General features: G+C 39.6%; 2 protein-coding genes across 3 annotated transcripts; one reads left to right on the top strand and one right to left on the bottom strand.

Annotated features, from left to right (window-relative positions):
• Nucleotides 1-1375: 1375 nt before the first annotated feature.
• LOC103705126 (Eukaryotic aspartyl protease family protein) lies at nt 1376-3540 on the top strand. Its single transcript, XM_008788744.6, has one exon. The coding sequence runs from the start codon at nt 1610-1612 to the stop codon at nt 3137-3139; it is 1530 nt and encodes a 509-aa protein (XP_008786966.4). The 5' UTR covers nt 1376-1609; the 3' UTR covers nt 3140-3540.
• Nucleotides 3541-9397: 5857 nt separating this feature from the next.
• LOC103705127 (ATP-dependent zinc metalloprotease FTSH 2, chloroplastic) lies at nt 9398-16998 on the bottom strand. Of its 2 annotated transcripts, none has more exons than XM_008788745.6 (5): nt 16578-16998; nt 12987-14183; nt 12537-12850; nt 10259-10499; nt 9398-9918 (listed from the first exon to the last, which is right to left on the bottom strand). In XM_008788745.6, exons 2-5 carry the CDS (start codon nt 14172-14174, stop codon nt 9577-9579), a joined length of 2085 nt encoding a protein of 694 aa, XP_008786967.3. In that variant the 5' UTR covers nt 14175-14183; nt 16578-16998; the 3' UTR covers nt 9398-9576. The 2 variants fall into 2 exon arrangements, with proteins under 2 accessions (XP_008786967.3, XP_088574774.1); XM_088718648.2 differs by having other exon boundaries at nt 16539-16952.
• Nucleotides 16999-23957: the final 6959 nt, after the last annotated feature.

Here is a 23957-nt window from a genome sequence, read left to right as displayed (position 1 = left end):
TCCCCCAAGATAGGAGATGAGTTTATCAAGCAATTTGTTGCTATTCCATTTTCACTATCTGTGACGATGGACATCTGCATCAGGTGGGCCTTGTAGTTTCATTTCATGTCTCGATAAAAACAAAATATTTTAGCTTCGATTCCAGGCTTGAGTGTAACGCCTCAAGGACTTTGATATTCATGTACATCTCGATACAGTGCATTCGAAACGTGATTGAAGATATATAACCCTCAAAGTTTACATGTATCACGGTAAAAAGCCACAGTAGAAACTCATGCCTTCGAAGGTTAGAAAACATGCAGGGACCACACCTAAGTCATCTCCACATCTCCGCAAAAGGCATGATGTGCTGATTAAACTGTATAGGCAACTGGGTAGAGGTGTTACCAGTAGTATTTATGTCCAAAATTTAATTAATTATCAATCAAGTATAATAAAGTGATCGATAATATTATATTGATCAAGATTTAATTATTTAGTTATATTTTGATACTTGGAGGAACTCATTTTTTAAGATAATTTGAGAAATTTGGTGAAGAAACTACCTTGTCACGTTTCTAATGTTATGTATTAAATTTAAGTTTCACGTTCATTTTAAGTCTTCATTGTCAAGGATGAAAAAGAATCCATCGATCATTTCTCTCATCAATCATGACATGTTAGATATCGGCCGAGCCAAAGCATTTCCAGCGAAAACGAGTAATAAAAGAGCCTGATGCATTATTGTCCTTCCCGTCACCTTACATGGCCTCAGAACACCTACCTGACAAGCAATCAGTGCTTGACAAGTTAGCCTAAAAGAGTACAGCTTGCGCTCCTTACCCTTTAAAAAAAAATACTGCCTATTTAGTTAAGAGATAAAATACTTCACATAAGTAGAAAAATAGATATAAAGCGAGTTTAAAAAATTTCTCCAAAATAATGAACAGCAAAAAAAGATAATTCAGTTAGCAATTCGGTTCATCTTCCGAAACACATACACAATATAAAATATGTCACACTTCTGTAGTAGCCGCCAGACATCCTCTAGAAATGGATGGTCGAACATCTCTGATCCTTTTTGTAGAATTCACTCAATTATTTTTACTAAATTTTTCTCTAAAATAATACATCAGACCTCCAAAATTCGTCTTTCATGGAAGAGACTCTCCCAAGCATCCTAAGTCCTACCCCCGAAACTGATGGCCTTTTCCCCCTCACTCAAAGCAAAGCTCCCTACCACCTTTTATGACCACAAGGTTGGACTGGTGAAGGGGCTACTCTCCCTATGCAACCGTGCTCTTCCTCCCCAGCATGGTAGAGTTGCATCATCACCACAAAAAAAAAAAAAAAAAAGGGATAGAGATAGGCATGTCAACGGTATGCAAGATGACTTACTAGAAGCTTAAGGCCCTTAAATAAATGAAATGATGTGAGGCCATCCACATACAGCCCCCTTTTCAAATCCATTCATTGGTTCATTTGAACTCCATCTTCGCACTGCTGGAAGCTTCTTACCTCCCCCTTACCCCACAACGCACCCCATATCTCCCCCACTACACCCATCAACTCTTCTTAAATTCTTAAACCTCCTCTCTTTCTCTTCCCCTAACCCGATACCACCACTCCAATGGCTAAGGCTTCAACACCGCTGTTCTTGCTCTGCTCCCTTCTACTCTGCGCCACCCTGTTTTATCTCCAACTCCAGCCTCTCTACGCCTCCTCCCAATCCGATCAACTCATTCTCCTCGATCTCACGCACTCTCTTACCCATTCTGATTCCCCCAATGCCACCATCCACCACCTTCTCAAAACTTCCTCGATCCGCTCCGCCGCCCGCCACCACCACCGCCGCCGCCGCCGCCAGCAGCGCGGCCAGGTCTCCCTCCCCCTCTCCGCTGGCAGCGACTACACCCTCTCCCTCACCGTGGGCCCCCCCGATTCCCCTACCACCGTCCAGCTCTACATGGACACCGGCAGCGACCTTGTCTGGTTCCCCTGCTCCCCCTTCGAGTGCATCCTCTGCGAAGGCAAAGAAATCCCCTCCGCCTCCCCGTCTACTCCGCCTCCGCCCCCCGCGGGCTCTCATCTAGTGTCATGCCGCTCCGCCGCCTGCGCCGCCGCCCACTCGGCCATCGCCTCCTCGTCGTCCTCCTCGTCGGACCTCTGCGCCATCGCCGGCTGCCCCCTCGACGCCATCGAGACGGCCTCCTCCTGTGCTGCCCACCACTGCCCCCGCTTCTACTACGCCTACGGCGACGGTAGCCTCGTCGCCCGCCTCCGCCACGGGCCACTCTCCGCCGGGCCCCTCCGCCACCCAGACTTCATCTTCGCCTGCGCCCACTCCGCCCTCGCCGAGCCGGTCGGCGTCGCCGGCTTCGGCCGCGCCGGCCCCCTTTCTCTCCCCTCCCAGCTCGCCGCCCTCTCCCCCTCCCTCGCTGCCCGCTTCTCCTACTGTCTCGTCTCCCACTCCTTCCGCCCCGACCGCCTCCTCCGCCCCAGCCCCCTCATCCTCGGCCGCCCCCTTCCCACCTCCGGTCCATCCGAACCGGACTTCCGGTTCGTCTACACCCCCCTCCTTCCCAACCCCAAGCACCCCTACCTCTACTCCGTCGCCCTCCTCGCCCTCTACGTCGGCCCGACCCGCATCCCGACCAGGCCCGATTTGTCCACCGTCGATCGGAACGGAAACGGCGGGATGGTGGTTGATTCAGGCACCACCTTCACCATGCTCCCGGCCGAAACCCACTCCAATCTAACCGCCGAGTTCGACCGGCAGATGGTGCGAGCCGGTTTCGACCGGGCGGTCCGGACGGAGTCCGAGACCGGGCTGGGTCCGTGCTACTATTGGGGGTCGGACCGGAACGCGAGCCGGAGGGTTCCCAGGCTGGCTCTCCACTTCTCGGGGGACGCGAGCGTTGCGCTGCCCCGCAGGAACTACTTCATGGGGTTCGAGAGCGGAGGGAAAAGGGTGGGATGTCTGATGGTGATGAGCGGCGGTGATGGAGAGGAGGAGGAGGAGGACTACGGTGGACCCGCGGGTACACTTGGGAACTTCCAGCAGCAGGGTTTCGAGGTGGTCTACGATCTGGAGGGCAAGCGGGTGGGGTTCGCCCGGCGGCAGTGCGCCGCCCTCTGGGACTCGCTGTCACGTGGGTGAGTCCGAAGTCACGTTCGTCGCACGCGTGGGTGAGAGAGCAGTGGGGGTGGGTGGGTTGACTACTGTGGACCTGTGCGCACGTGCGGCGTTGGGAGATGGTTTGTCTTTTTATCCTGCTTCTCCAAGTGGGCTTTGGTATCGGTGCACACATCATGCGTTCCACGGAAGTCTCTGTAAGCGAGGGATTGCATGTAAATTAGGAGGACGTAAGGGTTCATGTTGTAAAGGGTGTTGATATGGTCTCAGGTATCGGGGACAGGGGCATCCTGGGAAGGTGCACGAGTGGATATCATAGGGAGCATAAATTGTACAGCTGTGCAGTATATCCGCTTCAACTTAAAACTTTAAGCAATCCGAAATAATGTTCTATTATGTTTTTAATTTACAAAATAGTTGCATCACCCATCTTTCTATAAAGAATTGATGGAAGGGCTCGATCGAGAAAGTGTATTATGGGGCTCCAAAATATATAAAAAATGGCACAATCATCAGCTTATTGTGTGTGCTTTTTTTTTCACAATTTTAAGTCTACAAACCAAAAATAGCCATCTCTCTCCAAATCCTAGTAGAAGCATGATTCAATCTCAAATTCTTTAGTATGATTGATAAAAATTTTACCAGTTTGGTAATTTAACATCTTTTGAATCAAAAAAAAAAACTTAATCAAAACATCTCAGAAATTGCCTGACATGCGTATATCCTATCCAATCAAATTGTGAACATTAATTCACTTGAACGTACTAAATCAAGATGTCCATCGAGCTGGGTTAGAGTTTAGACGATTCCAAACCATAATCTTCAAACGAACAACAATGATGCAACGTGACAACTACCCGAATAATTAAGCTTATACGTTTGGACACTAATAGAGTCATTTGGGACCTCATGAGCTGTCCTTGTGCTGTGTAGCCGAATGAATATGCCCTGGTCCACCTACACTGATAGCTCCAAAATATCTTTACCATGAGTGGAATGCAATGAATTTGCATTTGATGGGATCCAGCTTTGCATTCAATCTCTCCTGTCACCTGCTCTTGCTTTTGGACTGCGAGAAAACTATAAATATCCGAAAGCCAAAGTGCTAGATTACAGAGCTAGATATAGGAGTACTATTAAGTCTAGGTAATTAGTGCACACGAGCTAACCTCCAATCAATGTACAGTGTCCTGTCTGCTCTTCTATCGGGTCGTGCCTTTCTCTAATATCCTCAAAGATTAATTAAATCGCAGCACCGAAGATTTGTCTACTGTGAAAGACACAGTAACGAGCAGCTCCTGTGAAGGCCTGGGCCCTCCTAGCATATATTCAAAATGGTAGCTAATTTAATTGAGAATCTTATTGTACGATGTATGCCAGATCAGAATTTTATTCCATTTTGTTTTAAAACTACATGAACTTTTTCCTGTTACATGCTGTGGATTTACCATCGCATTGGGGATTTTATGATGGTTTTATCTGATCCAAGCTTCATGTTGTGCACCAAATGCCACAAGAAACAACATTGTTTTTAATGCTGTGAGGGAGTCACGGAGACTGCCCCAAAATCTCACGGGGCGGCTGCTGCTTCGGTCAACCCGGAGACGCATGGGCATCTCCCGGGGCAACAAACCCCGCATGGTATAAGATAAAAGCCAGCTCTCATCATTAAAGAAAAGTATGAGCCAGCTGGCACGTACATGACATTTGATGGGATTCGCACTCGGCGTTCGCGAGTGATTTTTTTTTTCTCTTTTTTTTAAAAAAAAAATTAAGAACGAGGATGGAGACCGGAGAGAGGCTCCTGGCCATGGAAAAAATTCTGGATACAGATTTTTTTTTTTTTTTTTGTGCTTAGGAAAAGGGAAGAGAGCGGTGAGGACTTCATCCGCGTAGCAACCCCTACTGCCCCCTTCCCACTGGAGAGTGTTCGATACGGATAGAATATTTTTTACTTATATCCTCTCCATTCGTGGCAGAGTCCCACCAGCATGGCAGCCATATTCCCATGTGAGTACGTCACACTAGCACCACCTAAGTAACAGCAGACCAGCGGCTCCGCCGGACAAACCAGGTGAAGGGCATCCAGTCCCCGCATTTAATCGACGCCCACACGTTTCGAACCTGGGCCACTCTAGTGGAATCAAAGCCTTGTTCCCACCGTGCTATCATCTCAATGGTACACAGAGAAAAATATTGCTGAGATTAAACTATGCAGTTTTGATACTATATATTACTGTATCATTTTATTACCATATCGATATAAAATAAAGTCCGATTTGGCAGAGCTGTTGGTAATAAAACTTTCGAAAGTAGAAATTTTTGAAGTAGGGCTTTTTGAAGTAGATATTTTATAAAAAATTATTTGTTGTTTCGTGACTATATTGTTAAAATACTATAGGATTTTAATATGTTTGCTAAACAAATTAAGAAAATATTTTTGGTATAACAAAATGATTATTAAGAACATTACATAGTATTATACAACAAAATATAATAAAATATAATATATATTGATATATAAAAATATAATATAGTATAATATTATTGTAATGTAATAAAATATTATTATAGTTTAGTAATATAATATTGTATAATATAGCATAAGAATATAGTATAATTTGATATTATATAATATAATATATCAATGTATTATGATATAATATAATATAATATAATAGTTATAGTATAATATAATAATAAAGATATAAATTATTATCATTATATATTAATATTATTATTTTTGTAATTATTATATTTTATTATGAGTATTTTAGTCTAAAAAGAAAAAAATTTATAACTCAAAACAGCTTCTCAATGCGGCCTAAAAGTGGAGAAGCTCCATTCAAAAAATTGTTTTAGCTTTCTGGCAAATCTAAAATTGCTTCTCGATTCTTTTACCAAATATTCCGATTCCATCGAAAAGTATTTATGGAGTCCAAAAGCTCTGCCAAACGGAGTATAAAGCCGATTCAACATATCGAATATCTATATTTTTTTCGTATTATATATATCGGTACTGAATTGGTATGGTATGGTACGTTCTATATCATCTAATTCGATGCACTCCGTATTATCAGACTTGGTATGGTACTGTATAACATAGTTCGGATAATTTTGAAAGGAAGAAAAGAGCATTTTATTATCATGGCATTTTATTTAATTGAAAAAATAAATTATAAAATAAGTTATGTTTTTTTATTATAGGGACAAAATTATCTTTCTACCAAAAAGAAAAATGGTTAGGTATAAAAAATGCTTGATTTAGAAATCTCAATAGCCTCTAGGCAAGTAAAATTTATGAACTCATGTCATTGAGGTTTTGATGCTAGAAAATGGAGAATGAGATCTGACATTCTCTGCAACCCCCTCACCTGCCTCCCTCTCGGCGTGGTAAATCAAGATAGCTGAAACATATACATAAAAGATATTAGTATTAAAAAAAATAAATAAAAGAAATTTTTATTTTCAAATTATTTTTGATATTTACATACACATACGTCACGAACATAAATAATGGAACAACATCTATATAATTGCTAGCTGGAAACATCATTTTTGAAAATTGTATATTCCGCATGTTGTGCTATGGAACATATCTTATAACGTTCCTACGTACAGGCTCACGTCAATGAGTTGTCTCTCGTATAACCGGCCAGTCAAGCTACAAAAAAAAAGGGTTGAGATTGATATTTGTATGCACAATTCTACTATTATAAATAACGACCATCTTGTGCTCCCCGGCCAACTCAACAGGCCACGATGCGAAACTAAATTGACATCAATGCTCAATGGTGGATGAACAGACTAATAACCTTCGCATCGAGGACAGCATAACCCGATCGATCCATTAATCGAACGACGATGAAAGCAAAATGATAAGGGTGGGAAAAGAGCGAGAGCTTTGGTAAAGTGAGAGAAGGTTTGAAGGAGGGTGTTCAAAGAAGCAAATGAGAAGAGCCAAATTTGGCATTCCAGCAATTCCACCCAGCCCCCATCATTTTTTATTTTTTTTTTTGGCTAAGACGGATGGATCATACTTGACGAGTACAAATATACTCAATAAAATTAAAAAACAGAATACCTCGGAGTACCAAGAACAACTCCTCAGCCTCCCCCCCTTCTAATGAAATGGCTTGTTTCGTATGGCACAACATGAAGAAAGCACCTATCACAGGATCACCTACTTGGACCATATTCGAAAAGTGACGTGCATATATGGATGGCAGCCATAATACATATAGTGTATGATATGGTATGTGCTCGTGGACTATCTTCTTTGATGACAGTCATCTATGACTGCACATCACTTTATGTGCTCCAATCCTATATTCGCCGCCCTTTCCGTGCCTCAACGAAAGCCTAGGTCTTTGCAAACCTAAGCTAGGATACTAAGTTAACGAAAGCTGAAACAACGACTTGTCACCACCTTGCAAAAGTAATTCCCGCACCTTGTCTAGAGTAACAAGGGACTGTACCATCCAAAGAGAAGCTCGGTAGTGTTGTGTGGAAATAGTTTGATGCTTGGTTTGTACCTTGTGGGGTTTTTTTTTTTTTCAAAGCAATACCCACAATTTATAGCATAGTTCTTATAGATTATATTTCACCCTTTCCAAATCAAGTGATGTTACATTTGAGGCAAATCAAACTAATGTGATTATCTCATAATATTCTCGGGACATTCCCCCACAAGTTCCCAGCATAAGTAGAAGGGAACCTCCAATCCGTATAAATTTTTCGAGGCAAAACAACAATAAGAACATATTGTTTTGCCACCAAAGTAGAGAAAATTGCGTTCATCATTCCCTTTCGTATGTATCACGTAACAATTGGATCAATGAGATCAAACAAAAAAAAATGTAGGAGAGATACAGATCAAAACCCAACTGAAAATAAAACCTAGTATTGAGACATATGCTGCAAAAACTAAATCTACGTTGTCCATGAAGATGAAAAACCGAATTATCAGAAAAACAAAATCACAAAGAAGAACAAAATTTAACCTCAAATATATAGAGAGATAGAGAGCGTCAAACAATGAACGAAAAGAGGAAGAAGAGAGTGTTAAGTTACTCAGAGCACCAAATTCATGGAGTTGGTGTTGAGATCTTGGTCCACTATATTCAAGTACTACATTCATGCGATGGATACTAAAGTAGCATAAGTGAATAAAAAAAGCACGATTAGGCTTTATTCTTATTCACCTACATTCGCATGGCTAGTTATCACTACCTGTTTCTTCATATGAAGAACAGTACAGTGAAGATGCAATCTACAACAAAAAGAGTATAAAACAAGCTGAACTGTTAACTAACAACACATCGACACAGTATCAACTTTAAAAACCTGGAAGCATTGGAAAGCCAACCTGTGAGCGTTTCTGAAACATCTGGTGTCTGTTGCATCCCTAGCCAATTGCACCCTAACCCTCTAGGGAATGAGCAAAACCATCAAGATGATTACTGCATCAAGAGGAAAACAAGACTGCTGGAATTTGGAGGCCACCAGTCATCAAGTCGCTTGCCTGAGAGGGCCATAAATGAGCTCTGTATTGAAGAGCATTGGACGTTTGCTCATAGGATCGGGGCACCATCACCTCTACCACACCATCAAAGGGCCATGTACATTGCATGCCAAGCTGGAAAACAACCCCTTGGTATAGCAAGTGACCTTGTCTCAGTACAGTGGATACCAGACTCTCCAGCAAAATCAGCATCCAATTCTCCAAAATGATGCAGTAAAAAAAATATACTCGAGCCATCTTTTCCTTCTACATTTTTATTTTGCTTTCAGGTGCATATAATGCTGAACCCTTGATGCCCTTTGGATGGTGAAAGGTGAAGGAAGCAAAGGCTTGAACATCTAACCATCAAAAGATAAACAAAGCTTCAGCACACCCTCGGGGAATCCAATTCAAAGCACTTATCCGTGGACTCTAATGTCGGATATATAACAGAACATGATCCAGAAAACCTTAAGAAGCTCCATCATCACATGCCTGTAATTGGCCTGTAAACTACAGACCATTTCCCTACCTCTCTTCCCTCCCAAAGAAGATAGATTCTGGATGGAAGGTTTAATTATGAAGTTAGAGGCTTGGAGATGGAGAGGGTCTACCGGAAAAAAAAGAAAAGAAAAGGAAAAAAAAAAACAGGGGCTTAGTTTAATGACACCCACATTGAGAGACAACTATGCAACGACAAACAAGACAGTCCTGCAATCACTTCCATTTCCTATTCGGACCGGAATTTATGAATAATGATGATATGGCACACGATCTCATGCATGGTGAAAGATATCTGATTGCATACATATTTTTAACTTGCAGTGAACAGACAAATTATATAAGATTGTACATCAAAATGCCAGCCATGATGCGAGATATCAGTGAATGGATACAGATACTGCACTATGAAGATTGTGGTATTTATGCTGCAAATTATGTTCAAGTTGACACTTGATCAGACAGGGACAGCTGCTGGGGTGGATGGAGGGACCCTATTCTCAGAAGGAATCTCCACAAACTCTGAGAGAATTGCTCGGAACTCATCACCCGTCATTGTTTCCTTCTCCAAGAGCACTTCCACAATCTTATCAATTGCTTCCCTGTTGCTCCTGATATGGTTCAAGGCAATCTCATATGCACTGTTTGATATCCTCTTAACTGCAGCATCGATGTCCTCAGCAAGCTTCTCCGACATCGAGTTCCTTGCCATCATTCTCATGATAACATCTGCACTTTGTGCTGACGTCTCCATTAGCGACCAAGGGCCAATCTCAGACATTCCAAATGTGGTAACCATCTGAAACAAACAAAGTTCAGATAAGGTCCATCACACCCACTTTTTTCAAGGAAAGAGTGTGGATCATGTGCAGTGTGAAGCATAATTGCATTTTGTGATCTGATAAAAAATTCTGCAACCACGACATCATGAGAACTGCAAATGTATCTAGTTTCCTTTCCATATTTTGACAGCTCACTAATCCAGGCCAGATTGTAAGCACATCAGACTGCTTACTGATGCGGCGTAGACAAACAGAATGGTGTTTATTCAACCAGATTCTCTATACGATTGCAAGTTCTTGGCTTATCAGAGAAAATTGGAGAGCTGAAGTTATTAAATATATGTGGAAGTCTAATACCTGTTTGGCTAAGCCAGTGATCTGCTGCAAGTCTCCAGCAGCACCAGTTGTCACCTCGGGCTCCCCGAAGATGATCTCCTCAGCAGCTCTGCCTCCAAGACCACCTACAATTCTTGCAAACAATTGTTGCTTCGATATCAAAGTTGGGTCATCGGCAGGAATGAACCAAGTGAGTCCCCGTGCTTGGCCACGTGGGATTAGGGTAACCTTTTGGACAGCATCGTGTCCTGGGGTTAAAGTTCTGCAATAAAAGGATGTCAATTTACTGCACAAATACCTGCTAATACCATATCACTGATTGGCAACCTAGGCAATAACTTAAAAAGAAAACGACAGAAGACTTCCTACTAAAAGGTGATGATAGTCCACGTGAAACCGTAACAAGAACAAAGACCTTAAAGAAATGTGTACAATTGCGAGTCTCCTCAGACTAAACAAGAACTGCAACTAGTTGAACAAAAGCACAGCGTCAGCCTCACATCAATGTGGTATGTCTGCTTTGATGATTTAAAAGAACATAATATAAGGTATACCAGATAAAAAGCTTTCTTGTCCCTAGTGAAACAGGACAAAAACCTAATGATGTTAAAAACAGAATACAAAGATCATTATGGACACCTTCAATGTTTTATAACTTTTTTCAGACACAACATTATAGTTTACCACACCTTATTTCTAGCCATGACTCTTTTTCTTCCATTTTATGTCGCAATTTTCAATAAAAGCTTTAAGCACTCAGCTACGATAAATTAGTTCTTGGTGACAAAGTCCATCACTAAGAATTTGAGTTCCAGACCAATAAAATTTGCTTGCTTGGGAACTCCATAAAAAACATAAGGAAAAATCATCCCATTATCATCTTAAAACAAAGGTCGGCCTACTTCATTGATATGACAATAATTAACAATCAAAAAGCAATGGCTCTTCTTCTGCAACACCAAAATGTAGCAGATCAAGTCTCAGATAAAATTTTCAAGTAGAATCCCAACTCACATCTGTTGACCAATCCATCTATTCGGCCCCAGGTGTAAAATTGCAAAAAGGTGCATGGACAATCTTCAACTTACAACTTGCTAAGTCTGCAACTTTATGACGTACACTGATCACATCACTGAGGACAAGCCTTTGGCTTGTCTAATGCAATATGAGTTGCAGATTCTCCTCTTGGTAATTGGCTTGCAGAAACTCTTGCATATAAAGCATATTTACTGCCTCCACCACAATTTTCATTTAAAGTGAGTCTCACTTCTAAAGATTTCATTAAACAACTCCTACGAGCGTGGACAAAGAGTTGCATCCATTCACCTCTTCAATCAGCTCAGGTGGACCTAATAACTATAATGTCATTATAATATATAAAATTGAAAGCTCAAAAAACTATCGAGAACTTTCTGCCATCTTACTCCTTCATTAAGCTACTGAAATTTCTGAGAAAATGTTCTGATATTACATTAAAACTGTCAAGGAGGATCTAGATTTCTGCGGGTATGAAGTTATAGAACTCTCGCCAAAGAAGCATGCATACAGGGAGAAAATTTTAATCGCTAGAAAGAATGCAAGGAATGAAAAACTGGGTATTCACATGCAGGGGGAAAAATCTATATGCAAGGGGAAAAATCTATTGCTAGAAATAATGCAAAGAATGAATAACAAGGCATTCACATCCTTATAGCTTCCCCACAAAGGCAAACTATGCAATATATTATGGTCAAATCTATTAATATTCCTAGGAGAATTGTAGTAAAACAAACCATTCCAGAGTGTAAACAGAAAAAAAAAAGAGGCAATCAACAGAATATCAAATTATAGGAGAGCAGCCATCAAGTTACCAGGGTCCACTTGATAGCAGTAGTGCTGGGAAAAATTGATGGTTATGATTATGCGAGAGCAAGCATTGATGGTTGATTATGCGAGAGCAAGCATTGATGGTTGAGGTCCCGAGTCTCAAAACGACTCTGACCTTTAGCTGCTGTACTCTCTTGTTGCTCTCCCGTGAGTTAAAGTCAAACTAATTGTGTTGTAGTATTGTGAAAGGAATTAAAGAAGAGAATGTACAGAGTGCCTCATAGAAGGACAGGTGGCAATGTTCTGTTATGAATGGAGGCTCAAGGGACGATGGATGGAGGGTCAGAGTAATGTGTAATAATAGTGGAGATCTCAGAGCATTCAGGACTGATGATAAGCAGTGATAAACATCTTGCAGTAGCAAAGTAAAATAGCACCTCAAGGCACAAGAAAGAATAAAACCAAGAAACAATTATAGCACATATCTTCTTACCCACAGATTGCATGCCCAACTTCATGATATGCCACCAGGCTTTTGCTTTTTCCATCTGTCATTACTGTCCCTTCCATGCCAGCCACAATTCTGTCAATTGAATCATCTACCTCTTTTGGTGAAATAGCTGTTTTTCCACGACGACCAGCCAAAATTGCTGCTTCATTCAAAAGATTTGCAAGGTCTGCCCCACTAAAACCTGGTGTTCTCATGGCTATGACATCAAGAGAAACATCACCATCAAACTTTTTATTGCTAGCATGCACCTTCAGTATTTCAGTTCGTCCTCGCACATCTGGAACATCAACACTTACCTGTCCAGCATAATATAGTATTTTAAGCATACAATCACTGATTAATCAAAGAAACAATAGACATTAGTCAAACATATATAGAAACAAGCTAACATAATTGATAAGCTGGTATAAAAATAGATGCTTGTGTACTAACTTGTCTATCAAAGCGTCCAGGTCTTAACAAAGCAGAATCTAGGATGTCTGCACGATTGGTGGCTGCAATTACAATTATTCCAGTATTTCCTTCAAACCCATCCATTTCAGTCAACAGCTGATTAAGGGTTTGCTCTCTCTCATCATTCCCACCTCCAATTCCTGTTCCTCTTTGCCTTCCAACAGCATCAATCTCATCCACAAAGATGATGCAAGGTGCATTCTCTTTGGCCTTCTTAAAAAGATCACGGACTCGTGAAGCACCTACACCAACAAACATCTCTACAAACTCAGATCCAGAAATTGAGAAAAATGGAACACCTGCTTCACCAGCAATTGCCTTAGCAAGCAACGTTTTCCCAGTTCCTGGAGGACCGATAAGAAGAACACCCTTTGGAATCCGTGCACCTACTGCAGTAAACCTCTCTGGTTTCTTCAAGAACTCCACAACTTCCATGAAGTCCTGCTTTGCTTCATCTACTCCAGCAACATCATCAAATGTGACTCCAGTATTGGGTTCCATTTGAAACTTGGCTTTTGACTGACCAATGCCAAGGGGAAAGCCAGGACCCCCAGGTCCACCAAATCCACCAGATGACCGTCTTGACAAAAGAAATAAACCTCCAATAAGGATTAGGGGAAAAGCTAGGTTGCCAATTAGATTGAACAAAAATGAGCCAGAGTCTTCCTGTGCATTATGTGCTGCAAAATCAATATTCTTCGCTCTCAACTTCTGGAGAAGCTCCTGACTTAATCCTGGGAGTTGCACACGTACTCGCTGCACCCTATTACCCAACTCAGGAGATATGGCCTCTACAATTGCAATCGTTCCATTCTCAAACAGATCCACCTTTTTCACCCTATCTTTATCCAAATACTCCAAAAATCTTGAATATGACATTCTCGAAGATGATACACCTTGATCATCAGCATAAGCATCTCTTGTACCAACTAAAGCAGGCAAGCTAAGTCCAATATTTCCAAGTAACAGTTTTAGGAAATCTCTTCTTCCCTCCCGCTGCCTTTGGGATAAAGAGGCAATAACTGAGCCTGGCCTAGACACTTTACCAACTGAAGGCAGGGCTGCTGAAGCATTCAGATGCTTACCATAAAATTCTCTGGTCAAATTCATTTTGACAGTATGTCTAGAGATTCCATTTGCAGCAAGGTTTATTGGTGAAGATGCCATTTATGGTAACTGTGAAAAAAAAAGGAGGCAAACGTTTAGATCATACAGCAGCCGGATGCTCCAGTGAAGATAAACAACGAGAATATCAGAATAGCAAATTATTCAATGTGCGGAATAAGCAACAAAAACTTGATCCTTCTTATTGGAAATACAAACCTATTAATTTAGCTACTAAGCAGTGTTCTCAGAATATTTATAGAAAATCAATTTTTTTGGAGAGTTATAGTACAAAACTAGTGAGTTCAGCATCATATTATCAGGCATCAATTGCAAGCACTCTCCAGCCATTCATGTGAATGATAGTAAAAAGAGTCTTAAAGCTAAAAAGGAAAATTTTACTCTCCGACTCTAGTTGACATCTAGAATTGAGAAAGGAGGTCTGAAAAATAAAATGTTACACATTTTAAAAAAGTAAAGTGACACTTTCACGACAAATTATCTTATTTTTAATTTCAAAATACTAGATATGGAAATCATATTTTCAGTATTATACTGCTGCTCCAGCTCCTGCACCTCCTGCTATTGCAGCAGCTGCTACTATTTCCAGAACTACTATTACTGTTGCCACTACTGATTATACAATTAAATCATTATTCCTGCTGCTACTTTTGTAACCACCGTCATAGCTATCACTACTCTGCTAGTGACTCTACTAATACTACAACTGCTTCTGCTGCTGTTGCTCCTGATACTACCAGAACTTCAACCACTGCCTTTGTTAGTGTTGTTACCTTTGCTAGTTTTGTTCGACATGGAAGATCTTAATGAATAGGTTCCTCAATTAAGTGCACATTCATTGGATCACTGAATTCCTTTTACAATGCCATCGTTCAGTGACATGCTAAGTTCAGTATCAAGGGAAGGAAGATTCGGGACTCCATCCCTAAATTGATCTCATATTAAGGTTGAAGATTACATGAAACATGTCACGCCAATGGAGCAAATCACAAGAAAGCTGAAAGCAACAATAGCTTTGGTTGCTCACCTCCATGATGGCAATTTTCTCAGCAAAAGTTGGTGAAATGATGAGGATTGTGTAACCGTTTCCTCTCTTCTGAAAATAATTTTGATGTTTTGTGCAGAGGAGTGTTAATATAGTGATTCGCCTAATCTGAACGACTTTCAGGAAAGAAAATGTTTGATTGAAAAGGCGAATGAAAGAAGAGATATTAAGAAGTGGAATAAACTGCATGCAGGAGCTTCTTGAACTCAGACTTCTTTCCATCTATTAGGAAAAAAAGTTGGTACTTACATTGTTTGTGGATCCCACTATGTATTTATAACTTATGTTAATATTTCTCATATGCCCATCAAAGACAAGTGAACAAATAATTTAGCAGGAAGGAATGTAGGAATTCTTCACCTAAATCCATGAGCCTCATCCTATTTTCATGGGGTTTGTTCTAGAGATGAAATAGGATTCACCACCTTATATCTATGGTAGACATGAAATATCTAATAACAACCGAGATTTTATATTATAGCACTTATTGCATAAAAGATCCTTTCTCTCACTCATAAAAGTCACCCCTTAAGCAGCAATCATGTGCACCTCTTCCCAAACAGTGTTTTTGGCTTCTCTTATAGGATGTCAGAGATGCAAGTCATATTCTCAAGGCGATAATTCATAATAAATAAAGTTATTGTATGATTGCTACCAAATATTAATGGTGTAAAATGCACAAACTCTGATAGAACCACGTCAATCACTAATATAAGAAAATTAAAACTGTGGTGAAAAATGCAAAACCACCGAGATGTGGACTGATTTTCTTACAAGTATCAAAAACTAGCAGCTGATGCAGATGGCGCAACCTCACCTCCCTCTTATCAACGAGAACACAAAAATCTTACTTCTCTTCAATTTTTCATTCAGCACGAATTCGTGACCAAAATATCATGTTTCAATCTCTATTATCAACACACTCAAATAAACAAAATAAAATTCTTCTTCCAGCAACTCGAATACCTTGTAATAATACCTAGCCAATACTTAACCTCAGCGTATTAATCATAATAAACTAACCAAAGATTAGAACCTAAAAGGCCCTGCATGCCAAGTTGAAAAATTAGCTAATTAGGCTCCAGAATCCAAATTGGGGGGAAAAATCGATGCAAATAGCTTTCCAATGTGCGATTATATTTTCAAGGATTAGACGTTTCTTCTTACTTTCGGGAGAAACAAAGGATTAAAAATTTTTAGTCCATAAACCTCCTATCGCATCATTCACAATTTGAACCCAGCAACAACTTTACTTCTAGCGATCAACTTCATGATATTAGCTTGTATTTATCTCAAGCAGGGAGGACGGAAGAATAAATCCAGAACAGCTGAAGTAAACTAGCGTTAGTTGAGAAACCAACCGATAACCAAAGAAGATCCGAGCCAGAAGCTAATGATACCTTCGGGGGAGGAACGCTCCTTCGCGATTTACAATAAATCAAACCTTCAATCTTTGGGGTTTTCTCGCGCCCTGTTTATATCTCCTCCTCCTCCTCCTTCCGGCTTTCGATTACCGCGAAGCGAAGCTTGGGAAAAACAGGACGAGATGGAGGAAAGTTATTGGAAGAAGAATTGGGGAAGATTTTTACACTTGGGATTTTGACGACCACCAGGGGCTTCTGTCGCGGCCCGTTCGGATACGTGGCGCCCTCCCTCTTCACATCGGCGATAAGAATTCCGGAGTAGGGTTGGCCTTCTGAATGGCTGTGGACGGTGGCTGAGAGCCTGAGAGCGAAAGGTCCCGCTCCCACAAGCCAAGAAGCCGGCATCACCCCTTTGTCATGTGGGTTCCACTCCACTTGTTGCTTCGCGTCTTCCTGCAAGAATTACCTTTGAGGTTTTAGATATTTACACAGCGACAATGAACTTAAAAAATATCTCCTCGCCTGTTATTTTATATAAAATTTTAAATTATTATAAATAATATCAGAACAAATTTAGCTCATAATCCATATAAATTAGGGACACTATAACACAAGTTTATAGATTTCAATCCTACTAAGACTTGAACGGAAGAGGATGTAAGAACAAAATTCTGTCTTTACTAATTTTTAGAATATTAGAGGTTATTTAAGAAAGACTACCTTCTATTATATAGATAAGGCGGCATATATTTTTCGCAGCATCATTACCAACCAATTGATGTCACATGCATAAAACATCTTTTTAAAGATTACAATTATGAACTCAGTTGTGATTTATATTGTCAGGAATTGTTAGCTCAACTATTTAGCACCTAATAGACTTCATCATGTGTATGGTTTCATATTTTGCTACAAACTAGGTTGTAGTACTTTTTAATGGTTTGAATTGTGAAAAAAGAAAATAGTTAGTTCTATTACATTATGTTATGATTAGAGCTGTTCATATGCTAGGAGGCTCGCTTGAGGCTAAAGTCTTTTGGATGGTTTGGTCCAAAGGTTTAAGGCTTGGGAGGGCTTGAAAAATAAGCCTAATTAGTAAGCAAGCCAAGCTCAAGACTTAGAGATTAGAGACTTACCACTCTGGCCCAAATTTTTTGTTCTTCTTATATTATTTATTTATATTTGATCTATATATATATATATATATATAGAGAGAGAGAGAGAGAGAGAGAGAGAGAGAGATTTAATTGATATTTATTATTGACATATGAACTTAATAAGGAAACATTTTTTATAATTGCTTGAAAAGAATTATTTAGTATTTAAAAAAAAAATAAATTGGTTATGAAGCTCGAGAGAGGTAGTGCCAAAAAATAATATGGATATTACTTTGATAAAGTTTCTAGTAGAAATTAAATGAAATACAGTCACCATTATTTTCTATAAAAACAATCACTATTTTTATGATATGCCCATATTGTTCTCTTCTTATAAACGGACAATATATTACATCAAAATTTTATTTGTATCTAGATCTAGAAAACAGATCTCTAAGTGATATCAGTTGCTAAAACAAAATCCAAGTTGAATGTGTGTGGGCACATCCATATGTAGCAAATTTGAGATAAAAAATGGATACTATTGTGTTTTGCTACAATGTTCTTTTATTGGTTTTTTTGTCAAAAAGTTAAAACACATGCTTGTTGTTTCTTGCTAGTGGGAGGACAAAAAAATCCAATTGACTTGGTTTACCAGTAAAAGTGGATTAGATAATATCCGTCTGGAACCATTTTCGAATCCGAATTTATCCAGATATGAATAGAAATTTGAGCATCCGACTAATATCTGTATCCATATTCGTATCTATGAAAAAAAATAGATATAGATATGGATAGACAACTATCTGATCCGTTCCCAAATATCTGATTCCATTTGTAGTTCTATTTAATTTTATATAGCGCTCATGAACTTTTAAGAAAAATAAATAACTATATTAATAAGCTATTAACTTGAATTATCATCCACTTAGTAATATTTTTAATTTTATGCTCATAAAATTTAATTATCTAATTTAAATCTATATTTATACTTATATTTTTGATATCTAATTTGTATCTATATCCGTTTAAAATAAATATAAATATAAATTTTTATAATCAACTAATGTTTGTATTTATATTTTTTAAATAAAATAAATATGGGTATTGATATGCTAGCTTTATTATAGCCATGGTTATTGCATGATCACTTTTGTAATTATTTTAGAACTGAATATTCTGCTGTACAAGCACTTATGAGGCAGAAGCTAAGTGGAATGGATCATGGATGGCACCGATTTACAAACAGAATTTATCAACGGAGATCGTCCTCCGCCCATTTTCGAATAAAGGGCCGGCATTAATTGATTAGCTTTGCCGGCACGAAATCTCGGGAGCACATAACAACACTCCAAATTATTTCCAATCCCACGTAATATGCATCAAGCCGTATAAAGGCCACATAACCAGCCAAATCGAATAACTTATCTCAGATCCTAATAGTTCACAGAAGCGCGTATTCTAAATTCCAACAAAATCTCCCACAGCTGTTCTGGTATCCTCCTCGAGATTTAATGACAATTTTGCCAACCCATTTCTGCGGCTGCCCAACGGTCTCTGTCGGACACTTGGACTCGTTGAACTTAGCAAATGAATCCAGCTGGTCTTCTGGAAAAAAAATCTCTGTGCCCTACCGATGGTTTTTAGTTTTCTTGTAGCTACAGCCTGTGCTATGAATCTATTAATAAAGAAACCGAACGCGGCATGAACCAACCACCCCTCCCCTGAACCATTGCTCCCCTAAAAGCTACGGGCTCGTTTGGTTCGCGGGAAGTATTTTTCCTTCTAGGAATATGATTTCTGGGAATTAGATTCCTAGGAAGAGGATACCTAGGAAAGTACTTTTGGCATGTTTGGTTAACCATGGAAAAGTGACAAATTTCCAAAGTGCTTATGTTTGGTTGACCATCCACTTTCCTGGGAAAGTTATGTATAATTCCTATTATGCCCTTAATAAAAATTAGATCTTTAATGCCTCTTTAATGCTTCTTTAATGCTGAAGGGTCTTTTTGGGAAAAAATAAAAAAGGAGTAATTCCCACCTCATGGGAAAGTAACTTTCCCATGAAACATGGGAAAGTTACTTTCCCATGAAGGGCTCGTTTGGTTCGCAGGAAAAGGAGGGGAGAAAGTGTGGTCAACGGGAAAGTAATGAAATGCCTCTTGTTTGGTTGGAGTTTTCAAAGGAGAGAGATGGGAAAGTTGTATTCCCATGGGAATATGATTCCCACATTTCATGGGAAAGTCTTTCCCATGAGAAACATGGGAAAGTTACTTTCCCATGAGGTGGGAATCACTCCTTTTTTATTTTTTCCCAAAAAGACCCTTCAGCATTAAAGAAGCATTAAAGAGGCATTAAAGACCTAATTTTTATTAAGGGCATAATAGGAATTATACATAACTTTCCTAGGAAAGTGGATGGTCAACCAAACATAAGCACTTTGGAAATTTGTCACTTTCCCATGGTTAACCAAACATGCCAAAAGTACTTTCCTAGGTATCCTCTTCCTAGGAATCTGATTCCCAGGAATCATATTCCTAGGAGGGAAAATACTTCCCGCGAACCAAACGAGCCCGAAATGTGGGAATCATATTTCCATGGGAAAGTAACTTTCCCATCTCTCTCCTTTGAAAACTCCAGCCAAACAAGAGGCATTTCATTACTTTCCCGTTGACTACACTTTCCCCCCTCCTTTTCCTGCGAACCAAACGAGCCCTACATCTCTCTTCTATTAAAAACCTATTTGGTACTCAGGAAAAAAAAAAAAAAATATATATATATATATATAATATAAAAAAATTAAATTTCTGTTACTGAAAATTGAAAACAAAATATCATTAAGTTTTAAAATAAGATGAGATAATTTTTTTATATATAAAAATATTATATATAATTTTATCTGAAATAAATAAAATTGTAAAATGTGTCAAATTGTTTTTATAGACAACTAAATATTCATAAATCATTTTTTAAATGTTATATATATTCATGTGCCAGTTTTTGTAAAAAAAAATATTATAACGAAGACAAATTTTCTCAGAAATCGATGAAGCCTAAAAAATAAAGACTATAATATTAATGATATGATACCAATCCCAAGAAAAATGGGACAAATGTTCCAACCACTAGACTATGGTCCGTGCCTTGTTTGATCAAAACAACTGACCATAGAACATTTGTTTTGTTTTTCAGCTACTCACGTTGCCATCCTCTTTGGCTTATATAAAGCTTCCATGAGTTCTACTGAACTCTACAACTCATCTCTCGAGTCCTGAAGTCTCCGATATGGTTCGCTTCCTCCTGTTATTGCTGGTTGGGGCTCAAGCTCTTGTCACGCTAGCAATGGCCAGGCCTCTTCCCTCCATTCCAACCATTGCAGCCCCACCCTCTTCAAGTGCTCCCACGAACATTGGAGCATCAGGAATTGCCGGCGGACCGGAGCCGCAGCAAATGAGGAAGAGCGGATTGTTTGAAGGATCGATAGGAGGAGATGTGATACTTGGAGGCTTTGTAACTGCCGTCCTTGCCGTCATCTTTTGCTACATTCGAGTTACGAGGAGAAATGGCGAAAATAAAGCATAGATTTTGTTAGTCCTAGCCCGTTTTCTTTTGCATCTTCTTATTAGTTACTCCGGGAGAAAGATCTCTAAAATGGTCTTGTAAACATACCACAGAGAAATATACTTAAATCTCGTTGCTTATCTACACGGATCCTTGCCCTGTTTTTCCTATCTTAATGATATTTTGATCTCTGTCTTGCTGAGATGTATGATGGCTTCCATTTGTTTGCATCCTTGTGCTTCCCTAGTGCTTCTGTTCTGCTTTCCTTATGCCGGAAATAAAATAAAAAACTGAGGATCGCCACCACCCAGAGACCGGGTTGTAGAACTTGTTGAAGTAAAGAATAACAAGAGACGCGATAAAGGGGCAATCTATAGCGCTGATAAAAAAAAAAAAGTCAGGACGCATCGCACGACATAACAATTAAGTTTATTAGATTTCAGCAATCCTAGCAAAGTGGATGAACAGGAAGAAAATGGAGCTTTAGAGGGACCAGAAAATGAGTTGTGGGTGTCATTTCAAGCTCTATGCATATCTGTGGATTTATATTAAGAAAAACAACCTTTTATAATTCTCGTCGATTTGAAGAGAACTCAGAATTCTTTGATTTGTGGGTAGCCACAAGAACTAGTTTTGATGGCTTGGAAAATTTTCCTCGAACTTTACATGGAACAAGGATATATTCTTCGGCTAGCCACCCGCTGTTCTGCACACCAAGAATCTTGGCGAGCTTGCGACCCCTTTAAGACGCTTCCAATGGCTGTCCTCGGGGAACAATGGCTCCCCGAAGAAGGGGTCAAAAGATACCTAAGGCGCCTTCTTTTTCTCGAAAGACTGTCGAGGATACAGCTGTCTTCTGGAGGAAGCCAGAACCTCCGTTTGCCCCCTTTATTTATTAGTCCACAAGGGGGAGGGGCTGGGAAGGGAAAATACCAAAACATTAAAAGTCCGCCTTGGATTTAGGGAACCAATTACAGGGCAAGTTCCCCCTGTGACCATCCAAAGAACCACCTCCCTCTTGCATTAAACAAAAAAATAAAATTAAATATTAAGATGATATAGAGCCCAAGAGAATCCAACAAATATAGCAACTGCAGGACCTTGGTCAGCAACCTATTGGCTATAAGAAATAATGAATATAATTTAGAGAGCTCACCTAGCTAGTGTCGTTTGCTATGTACAGACATATGAGGATTCATGTGAGCATGTATTTAGTTATATATTAGTTATATATTAGATAAATTTTGGATACTTATACAAAATTAAAAAAAATTCAAATAACAACTTATAACTAGAATTTTTAGTTTGGATCGTTATACAAAACTAAAAAATTTAAATAACACTTTTCAACTAGTTTTTTCGGAGGCGATCTTAGATTGTTTAAGTGAGGATACTATGCACTAGATAGATTTTGGGTATTTATATTGGGCAACAAATCTAATTAATATTGTTTGGCTAGTTTTTTTAGGTAAGGTGCAAGATTGTTACGAGAAGTATCAAAAGGGATATATAAGGCTCGCACAACTTACCATATCGGGCTGGCAAGAAATGTTCGAACTTTTAGTAAGTATAGCATGCCGTTGAGACTCGTGGTGGAGAGCACTCGGGCGCAGGTGGCAAAAATCAGTCATATTCCATCCTCAGAGGGCCTTTGACAGTTCAGGATATATAGGGTTCCCATCCTGCTCAAACAGTTCCCCGTATGGTTTTCATCACTTAGGAGCCCCTACCTCCGAGTTTCCTCAAGGTCAATTTTGATGGGTTTGTCGTGGACGGAGGTACGCGGGGAGGTGCGGGGTTTGTTATCAGGGACTCGAACATCAGGATAGTGGCAACAGATGGCTGTCAGCTATTCGATGTCTCGGTTCCTGGTGCAGAGTTAAGGGCCGTTTGGGCAAGCCTTCGACATGCTCGACGAGGGTTACGAGCCTACGTAGTCATCTTGAAGCGTGACGTGGCCACGATTATCAGCTGGATCTAGGGGGTCCGAGCAGTGCCGATGACGACCACCCTCTATTTCGAGACATCTGGGCCATGACGAGGAATGGAGGGCCTTTTAGTTCAAGCATATTTTCCGTAAAACTAATGGGGTCGTAGATTAGGCAGCCTCCTACGTGGCCAGCCATCTTGGTAGTACCTTATGGATTGGAGATGGGGAGCTGCCTCGGGCGCTCCAAGATATTCTGTTTTTTGATTTTATTGGGTATATCCTTACTCGTCAGGTATGAATCGCCAGGCCTAGCAAAAAAAAATAATCCATCCTATAACCCATATGGATAGGGGACATTACAATATGGGTTTATTAGAGCTGACCACAAACCCATCATGATATTTGTAATCGAATTTATGATACTTATAAACTGATTTGAATGGATCTGAATCTTTAGCTTAATAAAGATGCTAGGGTTTAAACAGAAAGAGAGTATGTGAGGATCTATGCAGACATATATTTATCCCACATTAGCTATACACCAAATAGATTTTTGATACTTATATAGAATAATAAAATACAAATAACACTTTTCAACTAGTTTTTTTGAATAAAATTTTACAGTGTGACAAGCTGTTTATTAATTTAATCATTTTTGATTTAATAACTTGGCCCACCTAGTTGGGATCTATCTGTCTAAAATTCAGATTGGGCAAGCATGATATGAGATCAGCCTAAAATTGTGACTAATCTATTTAATTCTCTACCTTAGTTATAAGGTGCTAAAATTGTATTTATATAAAAACATGTTACTAAATTTGAAATTAT

Source organism: Phoenix dactylifera, chromosome 3 (assembly GCF_051530095.1).
Source record: "Phoenix dactylifera cultivar Ajwa chromosome 3, Ajwa_hap1_PhDact_Kaust_v1.1, whole genome shotgun sequence".
Taxonomy (NCBI): domain Eukaryota; kingdom Viridiplantae; phylum Streptophyta; class Magnoliopsida; order Arecales; family Arecaceae; genus Phoenix; species Phoenix dactylifera.
This window is presented reverse-complemented; position numbering and strand designations above follow the sequence as displayed.

Bases quoted from the DNA above. Each gene is read 5' to 3' on its own strand.
- LOC103705126 (XM_008788744.6), top strand. From the start codon at position 1,610: ATGGCTAAGGCTTCAACACCGCTGTTCTTGCTCTGCTCCCTTCTACTC.
- LOC103705127 (XM_008788745.6), bottom strand. From the start codon at position 14,174: ATGGCATCTTCACCAATAAACCTTGCTGCAAATGGAATCTCTAGACAT. The intron at 10,500-12,536 runs GTAAGAAGATAT...CTTTTATTGCAG, and splicing joins GTTGGGCATGCAATCTGTGG to AACTTTAACCCCAGGACACG. The intron at 9,919-10,258 runs GTATTAGACTTC...TGTTTGTTTCAG, and splicing joins TCACTGGCTTAGCCAAACAG to ATGGTTACCACATTTGGAAT.